Genomic DNA, 12,412 nt, shown 5'->3' on the forward strand with positions numbered 1-12,412 from the left:
CAGTATGTATGGTGTTCTTTGGATGCAACTCAGCATTCTTTGTCCTCCAAACACAACGAGTTGAGTTTTTACCAAAAAGTTATATTTTGGTTTCATCTGACCATATGACATTCTTCCAATCTTCTTCTGGATCATCCAAATGCTCTCTAGCAAACTTCAGACGGGCCTGGACATGTACTGGCTCAAGCAGGGAGGCACGTCTGGCACTGCAGGATTTGAGTCCCTGGCGGCGTAGTTACTGATGGTAGGTTACTGATGGTAGGCTTTGTTACTTTGGTCCCAGCTCTCTGCAGGTCATTCACTAGGTCCCCCCATGTGGTTCTGGGATTTTTGCTCACCGTTCTTGTGATCATTTTGACCCCACGGGGTGAGATCTTGCGTGGAGCCCCAGATCGAGGGAGATTATCAGTGGTCTTGTATGTCTTCCATTTCCTAATAATTGCTCCCACAGTTGATTTCTTCAAACCAAGCTGCTAACCTATTGCATATTCAGTCTTCCCAGCCTGGTGCAGGTCTACAATTTTGTTTCTGGTGTCCTTTGACAGCTCTTTGGTCTTGGCCATAGTAGAGTTTGGAGTGTGACTGTTTGAGGTTGTGGACAGGTGTCTTTTATACTGATAACAAGTTCAAACAGGTGCCATTAATACAGGTAACGAGTAGAGGACAGAGGAGCCTCTTAAAGAAGAAGTTACAGGTCTGTGAGAGCCAGAAATCTTGCTTGTTTGTAGGTGAACAAATACTTATTTTCCACCATAATTTGCAAATAAATTCATTATAAATCCTACAATGTGATTTTCTGTATTTTTTTTTCTCATTTTGTCTGGCATAGTTGAAGTGTACCAATGATGAGAATTACAGGCCTCTCTCATCTTTTCAAGTGGGAGAACTTGCACAATTGGTGGCTGACTAAATACTTGTTTGCCCCACTGTATGTAGGGTTTATATGAAGTGTTATTGAATAGTACACTATGTCATAGCTCTTGTCATGCATTGACATCTAATTTCGGATCTGTGTTACCCTATCACCATTCCAAATTCTTATTTTTCGTCATCTCCCTTTCTCTTTATCTCTCTCTCTCTCTCCCCCAGACACATTTGCCAGCAAGGTAGCTGCAATTCAGGACCAGTACGCCGATGCCTCCATCGGCAACGTAACGGGCAGCAATGCCGTCAACGTCTTCTTGGGCATCGGCGTGGCCTGGTCCATCGCTGCCATCTACCACAATTCCAAGGGCAACGACTTCCGGGTGGACCCGGGCACCCTGGCCTTTTCCGTCACCCTATTCACCATCTTCGCCTTTGTCGCCGTGGCCGTGCTCATGTACCGGCGCCGGCCCGAGATTGGGGGCGAGCTGGGTGGGCCCCGTGGCCCCAAAATCGCAACCACCTGTCTCTTCTTCAGCCTGTGGCTCATGTACATCGTCTTCTCCTCCCTGGAAGCTTATTGCCACGTCAAGGGCTTCTAACTTCTCTATAAAGTATCTGAAAGCAAGATTCAAAAAGGGATAATTAAAAGATCTAAGAAAGCTTCTGAAAGATCTTCAAAAGCTTCTTAGTCTTTGAAAGCTTCTATAAGGTCTAATAAAGCTATTCAAAAGTATTTGAAAGCTTCTAAAGTATATTTTAAAGCTTTTTAGTCTTTTAAAAGCTTCTAAAATAAATGTTAATGCTTCTAAAAAGAACCACTTTATTGACATCCTACGCCATTGACTTCCATGTCCATTTATCCTAAATCTAACATCCATGACTCTGCATACCCTTCTCGTCCTATGCTTAAGCCATCTACTGCCACATCCAAGACATCCAAAGCATCCACTACTACAACTAAGGCCTCTGAACCAACACCAGCCGGATGGTGGCCCAAAAATAGAGATTTTTGTTTATTTTTAACTATTCATTTAGTGTTTGTTCTCTAGCTCCTTCGATCCTGTTGTTGCAGCTTTATTTTAAATGGAAGCTATCTGTTGACTTTCATTGGATCAAGACTCCTAAGGCTGTGTATCCAAAATGTACTTTCAAATGAAGCAAAAACGTGTGCTTGTTTGGTTATACAGAACTTCAAAGCTGGGTATAAAAGTGCTGCTGGTTGGCGTCCACAATTTCTGTTCAGTGCCCCCCCCCCCAAAAAAAAGAAAATAGACAAATTTGTCATAATATTCCTGTAGCCAGAAACGTGAGTGATTGTTTAAATGCAAAGAGCATATGGATGAAAAATGCATAGTTACTTAGGTAAAAACTTGAATGAGGCTATAGCTCATTTTATGTCTACACTGTACTGTTGCAGTGATGACTGTACCTCTAATATTATAGAAACTAAAAAAAACGTTCCTTACAAGAAGAATGTCTTGATATAAAATGTCACTAATGTTACATATGTTACATCACATGTTACATATTATAATTTTTCCCCACTAAACATTTATCAGCAACAATACTATAACACTATACAAGTAGAGTGTTGGCTACAATACACCGAGATCTTTTCACTAAAATGCATTTACCACAATTTACAAATGAAATATCATTGTAAAACAAAAAATTAACTGCGTAAATTGAAATCAACAAGTTGTTTTATCAACAAAAAAAATCTAATTGGACGGAATGAGCCTAGATATTATTCAGTGAAAGATTTTTGAAAATGTTTTTAGGAAAATGAACCAACCTTTTCTAGCGTGGTTGGACAGGTTGAAGCTCTTTTGATGTTCTTATCAGACCTCTTATGACAAGGATTATATCCTATACAGTATGGATCTTCCATATTTGGGTGAATAGGGCTTTTAAGACTTCTATCATACTGCAGTAAGAAGATAAAGTCCAGAAAATATATAGTATGCCGTGAATGGGCAACTTTTGTAGGCCTTTTGTAGGCCTGCGGACCAATTACACTTTTAAAAAAATTTAAAAACAAATTCTTAGGAGTTTAGTCGGGGTCTCAACTCACTGTTGAGGGTTAGAATAAAGAATACACAAGATGCAATTTAGAAATGTGGTTGTGCATCAGCAGTCACTCAATTAGCCCATGTCAGCTAAATGTTTTTTGATTGGTAAATTAGTCTAGTGGCCAGCTATCTAAACTTGTAGTAAGCATGGTTGAATTAACGACCGGGGTGGGGCCCTTTGATCATCAGTTATCATATTAAAACTGCTGACATTTGCATCCACCCTATGGTAAAATGTGTAGAATTTCAGGAAATGAGCTGTAAAACTTCTAATTGTTTTCTCCAGTCCATGGCAAAATGAGTAAAATTGCATGAAATGAGTTATAAAATAAAAATATATTCTCTGTGCCCAGTGGCAAAATGTGTAGAATTGCAGAGAACATGCTTTAAAACGGTAACATTTTCTCTACACCCCATGGCAAAATGTGTAGAATTGCAGGAAATTAACTTTAAAACTTCAAATGTTTCTCTTCGCTGTCACAGGGGTGCTTTGCTGGCGGGGGGTGGTATGGATGTGGGTACGCAGACCCACGAACCACTGCTGCCCCTCATGATGAGTTCCGTTGTTCATCCCTGTAGTAAACTATCAAGATCTCCAAGACAGAGACTGCCAATCCCTTTATATATGTGATGTCCATAGCATCTTTCATTTCGTCTGTTAACTATCACAGGTGACAGACAAAACAACACAAACTCTACAGTTGTGCTTCTCTCATAGAAAAGTCATAAAACATTTATTGCGTGTCAAGTTTTGTCATACGTTGATTCTTTGTCCAGGTGTGCGGTGATGTTCACTTTAGCGCTGTGGTGAGCATAGTGTGCTCTGACTGAATAATCCTCAATGTTGGATTATCAATGTGCTAATTGTAAACTATATGCATGAGTGTAAACATAACTGTATATCATAAGCCGTAGTTATCATTAACATTAGGGGACACATTTTAATAATGAGTAGTAATGGATTTGGGTTCATTGAGTTTGTTTTTGTGTGTTTGCTCCTAGAACAATGTTATCTGAAAGACTACACTTCTTTAAAGTAATGTGAACAAATAATTTCTTATTTGTATGAAAAGACAATATCTCATACTCTTGTGTTGATGAAATAGGTATTTGTACTGTCCAAAACTATAGTTTGCTGATGTCAAGTTTGCGGAAAAGACGAAGCAGTACTTTGTCTGTGTTATCTGTTTTTGTATATAGTGTACAGTGTTGTCAAAGTGAGGTAGTTGGCCTCAATGTTGAAAATATAAGATTCAAGCTATTTATTTTCCTACCCTTTGGGGACACAAGAATAGCTAATGTTGCCTTCCAGGGGTGCCACGTTTGAATTGACGTTCTCCCCTCTATTTTTCTGAATGAGTCCGGGTGGTTCTTGTCCTTGTTGAGGTATTTTGATCCTTTCTTGCGATGGAAGTTGTCTTGTCGTCAATACATTCAGGGGCCAAAACGGATACTACATACCTACTACAGAGTGAATTCAGCCAAATCTAAAAGAAATAAGCATCACTTTACCAGTACTGTGTGAATGTATGGTATTGTAACTTCTTATAGCCATATTATGGCTTCTGTTTATTTCACTTTTCTCATTGTCCCTATTGGTGATGTCACACACATTGACAATATTGTATTGATTCACTCTTCCTCAACTTGTCACAAGCCTAGGCCCACCTCTAGACTAATTGTTCTATGTATTAACATTGGTTATACATACTGTATAGCCTTGTCCCCTTCTGTAACTGTGCTGTAGCCAACTTTCTATTCTTCCAGCCTTTTCAAGCTATACATACACTATATTTACAAAAGTATGTGGACACCCCTTCAAATTAGTGTATTTGGCTATTTCAGCCACACCAGTTCCTGACAGGTGTAGAAAATCGAGTACACAACCATGCAATCTCCATAGACAAACATTGTCAGTAGAATGGCCTTACTGAAGAGCTCATGTCACATGTCACCGTCATAGGATGCCGACTTTACAAGTCAGTTCGTCAAATTTCTGCCCTGCTAGAGCTGCCCCGTTCAACTGTTAATGCTGTTATTGGGAAGTGGAAACATCTTGGAGCAACAACGCCTCAGCCGCGAAGTGGTAGGCCACACAAGCTCACAGAACGGGACTGCTGAGTGCTGAAGCGCGTAGCACATAAAAATCGTCTGTCTTCGGGTTGCAACACTCTACTGAGTTCCAAACTGCCTCTGGAGGCACCGTCAGCACTACAACTGTTCGTCGGGATCTTCATGAAATGGGTTTTCATGGCCGAGCAGTCGCACACAAGCCCAAGATCACCACGCGCAATGCCAATTGTCGGCTGGAGTGGTGTAAAGCTCGCCTTCATTGGACTCTGGAGCAGTGGAAACACGTTATTTGGAGTGATTCACCATCTGGCAGTCTGATTAATCTGGGTTAGGCGAACACTACCTGCATAGTGCCAACTGTAAATTTTGTGGAGGAGGAATAATGGTCTGGGGCTGTTTTTCATGGTTCGGGCTAGGCCCCTTAGTTCCAGTGAAGGTAATCTTAATGCTACAGCATACAATGACATTCTAGAGATTCTGTGCTTCCCACTTTGTGGCAACAGTTTGTGGAAGGCCCTTTCCTGTTTCACATGACAATGTCCCAGTGCACAAAGTGAGGTCCATACAGAAATGGTTTGTCGAGATCGGTGTGGAAGAACTTGACTGGCTTGCACAGAGCCCTGACCTCAACCCTATCGAACACCTTTGGGATGAATTGGAATGCCGACTGTGAGCCAGGCCTAATCGCCCAACATCAGTGCCCGACCTCACTAATGCTCTTGTGGCTGAATGGAAGCAAGTCCCCGCAGCAATGTTACAACATCTAGTGTAAAGCGTTCCCAGCAGAGTGGAGGCTGTTATAGCACCAAAGGGGGGACTAACTCTATATTAATGCCCATGATTTTAGAATGAGATGATCGACAAGCAGGTGTCCGCATACTTTTGGTCATGTAGTGTACATCTTGGTATGACAAGGAACGAACACAGAGAGGATTTGGCAAAAGCGCAAACAGACTGGACCACCAGGCTGGGTAATACAAACACCATATTTCTCTCAGAATGCTTGTTCTATAGGTTTCATTTCATTTTTTTTATTTTATTTATCAGGGTTTTTGGTTTAAATGTATTTGTTTGCTGTAAAATGTATTTGAATGTCATGATTTGTCTTTCACTGTGCATGCAAAACAGGAGGTAATGTGTACCAAGGCTCAATTAGTTCTGTCACAGAAAATAAAAGTTTTGAAACCTAGCTTGTTTCTAGGAAATCAGTGGAGTTGTTATTGGTGTGTACATGATTGTGTATGATGTTAGGAGTTGGGTATTTGGTCAAATAGATATTTCTGATAAACAGTAAGTTGGCTCCCCCTTCTGGTACATTTAGCTGATACTGTATTGACAAACGCTTAAGATGCATATTACTTTATTCCTTTACAGGACTTTTACTTTTTTCCCATATTTTCTTTTAATAATTTTTTTTATAATTTTGAAAAAAATGACTGAATATTAATCTAATCGTATAAAATGTCCTTTAAACGTCTCTGTGTGTGCAGGTCAACCAGGAGAGATTCATGAAATGGCAATCTGCAGTTCAAACAATAACAGAGCGGTCACCCTTTAGTCGGGGCCATGGATGCAAGGACTGACCATCCATCAGATCAAAATGATAGTTTTACCCATGTTTTGAAGCTATACACTGTTTGTTTAAAATGACATTGTTTACAAATAATGGAGTGAAACAAACGTACCTTTTACCTTTAAAGTCTGTGGGTTAGACAGTTGAACTAAGTACATGAGGCATTTATAGGTTATATTCTTCAAGAATCAATGGCTTTATATTATTAATTTGAAAGTCCACAAATGGAAGTAGCAGTTGCAGATTGCCCAGCTGATGGAAAGAGTTGAAAAACAGAGGCCGGGGAGTGAATTCAACAAGAGAGGAGGTTTCACTCAACCCAAAGTCTGTCCATGAAAATAAGCACACGAAGTGAGGATTTTTTGTATGGAGGTCAAGAAGACTGTCAAATTTGGACAACAAAAAATGTAATCGCTAATTTTCTAAGTGAGGCTTATTTGATCGAAAAGGAGTTTCGTAATTGTTAGGTTGTTAGGAATGCACATATATGGATGCATATGGCATTTTGGCAACTTTGGAAAAAAACAACTTTATATAGGAGTTGTCTGTTATCATAAAGATAGATAGAGGACTTATGATGGATATAATCTATTTAGCATGGACATTGCAATGGAGAGCTTCCATGATTTTAAAGTAGCCAACTGGGTGGGGATTCTTATGAGTTGGGAGCAATCAGCCAATGAAGAAGAAGATAAATGACTACTTTCAAGTGGAGCCTCAATGGCTGTCATGCTGTCACAGATGCTATAATGGCACAGATACAAATTTGAGTCCTTCATCTATCTCTATGGTCTGTTGTTCATACGCATATCTGCACTCTCATTGGCTAGAATGGTCCCACCTGATCTCGCCTTCTCCCGCCTGCCTTCCATCTTTGAGGACATGTTGTACTGTTGAAAGTTGTACTGTTACAATAGTTTGTAAGATTATTAACTTTAGGCTATTGACTGTATTACAAAAGTATTATTGAATTGTGTTTGGCTGGCAGCGCAACTTAATATCAACATTTGAAGGAGATGTGTCTTTTGTATCACTGACTTAGTCTGGCTTTAATTCCAGTTTGTCTACAAATTAATAGTTGATATGTTGATGTCTCCATCTCAACCAAGAATACTTAGTTAAAGAATAGGACTAAATCAAATCAAACCTTATTTAAAGTGCATTTACATTCTAATTTGATTTAGTCTACTCTTTAACTTGTATTTTTGTTTGAGATGGAGATGTGAGAATGGCGCCGACAGAGATGGCCACCTCGCTTCGCGTTCTTAGGAAACTACGCAGTATTTAGTTTTTATGTATTATTTCTTACACTGTTACCCCAAGAAATCTTAAGTCTTATTACATACAGCCGGGAAGAACTATTGGATATAAGAGCAACGTCAACTTACCAACATTATGACTAGGAATACGGATCCTCTGTTGGACCACCAACCCAGGACAATGGATTGGATCCCAGTAGGTGACCCAAAACAACGGCGCCGCAGAAGGGGCAGACGGAGCCGTCTTCTGGTCAGGCTCCGTAGACGGGCACATCGCTCACCGCTCCCGAGTATACTACTCGCCAATGTCCAGTCTCTTGACAACAAACTCGCCAATGTCCAGTCTCTTGACAACAAGGTTGAGGAAATCCGAGCAAGGGTTACCTTCCAGAGAGACATTGCGAAAACAGGGCTCATTCGGGATATGTTATCAGAGTCGGTACAGTTACCCGGTGTCTTCACGCATCGCGCCGACAGAAACAAACATCTCTCTGGTAAGAAGGGTGAGGGTGAATGCCTTATGATTAATGAGTCGTGGTGTGATCATAACAATATACAGGAACTAAAGTCCTTCTGTTCACCTGACCTAGAATTCCTTACAATCAAATGACGACCGCATTATCTACCAAGAAATTATCTTCGATTATAATCACAGCCGTGTATATCCTCCCCCAAGCAGACACCTCTCCCACCCTGAAATAACTTCATTGGACTCTATGTAAACTGGAAACCATATATCCTGAGGCTGCATTTATTGTAGCTGGGGATTTTAACAAAACTAATCTGAAAACAAGGCTCCATAAATTTGATCAGCATATCGAATGCTGAACTTCTGCAACGCATACAAAGCCCTCCCTCGCCTTCCTTTTGGGAAATCTGACCAAAACTCTATTTTGTTGCTCCCAACCTAACTAAAACAGGAAACTCCCGTGCTCAGGTCTGTTAAACGCTGGTCTCGACCAATCAGATTCCACACTTCAAGATTGCTTCGATCACGTGGACTGAGATATGTTCCGGATTACCTCAGACAACAACATTGATGTATACGCTGATTCGGTGAGCAAGTTAATTACCAAGTGCATCGGTGATGTTGTACCCACTGAGACTATTAAAACCTTCCCCAACCAGAAACTGTGGATTGATGGCAGCATTCACGCAAAACTGAAAGCGCAAACCACTGTTTTTAATCATAGCAAGGCGACCGGAAACATGACCGAATATAAACAGTGTAGCTATTCCCTCCTCAAGGCAATCAAACACGCTAAGCGTCAGTAATAGAGACAAAGTAGAGTCGCAATGCAATGGCTCAGACATGTGGCAGGGTCTACAGTCAATCACGAATTACAAAAAGAAAATCAGCCATGTTGCGGACACCGACATCTTGCTCCCAGGCAATTTAAACAACCTCTTTGCTCGCTTTGAGGACAATGCAGTGCCACTGACACAGCCCGCTACCAAAACCTGCTTCACCGCAGCCAACTTGAGTAAAACACTTAAACTTGTTAACCCTCACAAGGCTGCTGGCCCAGACGGCATCCCTAACCGCGTCCTCAGAGCATGTGCAGACCAGCTGGCTGGTGTGTTTACGGATATATTCAATCAATCCCTATCCCAGTCTGCTGTTCCCACATGCTTCAAGAGGGCCACCATTGTTCCTGTTCCCAAGAAAGCTAAGGTAACTGAGCTAAACGACTATCTCCCCGTAGCACTCACTTCTGTCACCATGGAGTGCTTTGAGAGACAAGTCAAGGATCATATCACCTCCACCCTACCTGACACCCTAGACCCACTCCAATTTGCTTACCGCCCAACTTGTCCACAAAAGACGCAATCGCAATCACACTGCACACTGCCCTAACCCATCTGGACAAGAGGAATGTAAGAACGCTCTTCATTGACTATAGCTCAGAATTTAACACCATAGTACCCTCCAAAGTCGTCATTAAGCTCAAGACCTTGGGTCTCGACCCCGCCCTGTGCAACTGGGTCCTGGACTTTCTGACGGGCCACCCCCAGGTGGTGAAGGTAGGAAACAACATCTCCACCCCGCTGATCCTCAACACTGGAACCACACAAGGGTGCATTCTCAGCCCTCTCCCGTACTCCCTGTTCACCCACGACTGCGTGGCCATGCACGCCTCCAACTCAATCATCAAGTTTGCGGACGACACTACAGTGGTAGGCTTGATTACCAACAACTACGAGACGGCCTACAGGGAGGATGTGAGGGCCCTCGGAGTGTGGTGTCAGGAAAATAACCTCACACTCAACATCAACAAAACAAAGGAGATGATCGTAGACTTCAGGAAACAGCAGAGGGAGCACCCCCCTATCCACATCGACAGGAGTTCCTCTGCGTACACATCACGGACAAACTGAAATGGTCCACCCACACGCCTCTTCAACCTCAGGAGGCTGATGAAATTTGGCTTGTCACCGAAAACACTGACAAACTTTTACAGATGCACAATCGAGAACATCATGTCGGGCTGTATCACCGCCTGGTACGGCAACTGCTCCACCCACAACCGTAAGGCTCTCCAGAGGGTAGTGAGGTCTGCACAACGCATCACCGGGGGCAAACTACCTGCCCTCCAGGACACCTACACCACCCGATGTCACAGGAAGGCCATAAAGATCATCAAGGACAACAACCACCCGAGCCACTGTCTGTTCACCCCGCTATCATCCAGAAGGTGAGGTCAGTACAGGTGCATCAACGCTGGGACCAAAAGACTGAAAAACAGCTTCTATCTCAAGGCCATCAGACTGTTAAACAGCTATCACTAACATTGAGTGGCTGCTGCCAATACACTAACTCAAATCTCTAGCCACTTTAATAATTACAAATTGGATGTAATAAATGTATCACTTGTCACTTTAAACATTGCCACTTTATATAATGTTTACATAACCTACATAACTCATCTCATATGTGTATACTGTACTCTATACCATCTACTGCATCTTGCCTATGCCGCACACCCATCGCTCATCAATATATTTATATGTACATATTCTTATTCATTCCCTTACACTTGTGTGTATAAGGTAGTTGTTGTGAAATTGTTAGATTACTTGTTAGATATTACTGCATGGTCGGAACAAGAAGCACAAGCATTTTGCTACTCTCGCATTAACATCTGCTAAACATGTGAATGTAACCAATAACATTTGATTTGATTTGAATCCAACATAAAAAAAACATATTAATTTGTAGACAAACTGTAATAAAAGCCAGACTAAGCAGAAAGTGTTACAGATTCTGCAATAGAAATGTTAAGGTAATTTCCGATTGAGCCGACATATGCAGAGTTTACTTTGAATGCAGTATCCACTAACGCGGGAACATTGCCTTTAAATTTCAATCATGCTGTAACGCTGAATTTCCGCAATACAGATTGAGTAGAGCCCTAAGTCAGTGGCACAGATGGAACTATTCAAGTGGAAGATACATCTCTTTCAAATGTTGATATATGGTTGCATTGACAACCAAACACAATTCAATATCCAGTTTGTCTACAAATTAATAATTGATATGTTGGTGTCAAGCCCTGACCTTAGAGAGCCGTTTTATTTCTCTATTTGGTTAGGTCAGGGTGTGATTAGGGTGGGCATTCTATGTTTCCTATTTCTTTGTTTTTTTGCAGAGTGTGGTTCCTAATCAGAGGCAGCTGTCGGGAGCCCGAGACAACGGGAGCCCGAGAAGCAGCCCCCAAATTATTTTGGAGGGGGCACATGGGGAGATTGGTGGTGTCAGGGTTTAGACCTGAGCCAACTCCATGTGCTTACCGTGGGGAGCGTGTGACTGGTCAGACCGCCTCCAGTATGTCTCCCCAGCCTGGTAAGCCCTGTGGCAGCTCCACGCACCAGGCTTCCAGTACGTCTCCCCAGTCCGGTGAGACCTGTTCCGGTTCCACGTACCAGACCTCCAGTATGTCTCCCCAGCCTGGTACGCCCTATGGCAGCTCCACGCACCAGGCCTTCAGTACGTCTCCGCAGTCCGGAGCCTCCAGCGGCGGTCCGGAGTCTCCAGCGGCGGTCCGCAGTCCAGAGTCTCCAGCGATGGTGCCCAGTCCGGAGCTTCCAGCAATGGTCCACAGTCCAGAGCCTCAAGCTACGGTCCCCAGTCCGGAGCCTCCAGCGACGGTCCCCAATCCGGAGCCTCCAGCGACGGTCCCCAATCCGGAGCCTCCAGCGACGGTCCCCAGTCCGGAGTCTCCAGCGGCGGTCCGCAGTCCGGAGCCTCCAGCCGCGGTCCGCAGTCCGGAGCCTCCAGCGACAATCCGCAGTCCGGAGTCTCCAGCGACGAGCTGCAGTCCAGAGCCTCCAGCGGGGGTTCCCAGTCCAGAGCCTTCGGCAACGATCTGCAGTCCGGAGCCTCCAGCGGTGGTTCCCAGTTCAGAGCCTCCGGCGATGATCCACGGTCCGGTTCCTCCGGCAACGATTCATGATCCGGAGTCTCCGGCGACGATCCACGGGTTCGGGTCCACAGAAGCGGAGGGATCAGCGCAGGAAGCGAGGACTACGTCCCGAACCGGCGCCGCCACCGAGGGTAGATGCCCACC

The 12,412-nt window shown here is 43.2% G+C and overlaps 1 protein-coding gene across 1 annotated transcript in view; it reads left to right on the plus strand.

Moving 5' to 3' along the window:
* Window positions 1-2,136, plus strand: part of LOC139364532 (sodium/calcium exchanger 1-like) — a 52,775-nt gene extending 50,639 nt beyond the window's left edge. The window contains exon 10 of the mRNA XM_071101327.1: window positions 1,090-2,136. Within this exon, the coding sequence (XP_070957428.1) occupies window positions 1,090-1,466 (377 nt within the window). The 3' untranslated portion in view covers window positions 1,467-2,136. The remainder of the gene's footprint in view (window positions 1-1,089) is intronic.
* The last annotated feature ends 10,276 nt before the right edge of the window (window positions 2,137-12,412 follow it).

The sequence above is a fragment of the Oncorhynchus clarkii genome, chromosome 13 (assembly GCF_045791955.1).
Source record: "Oncorhynchus clarkii lewisi isolate Uvic-CL-2024 chromosome 13, UVic_Ocla_1.0, whole genome shotgun sequence".
Lineage (NCBI taxonomy): Eukaryota > Metazoa > Chordata > Actinopteri > Salmoniformes > Salmonidae > Oncorhynchus > Oncorhynchus clarkii.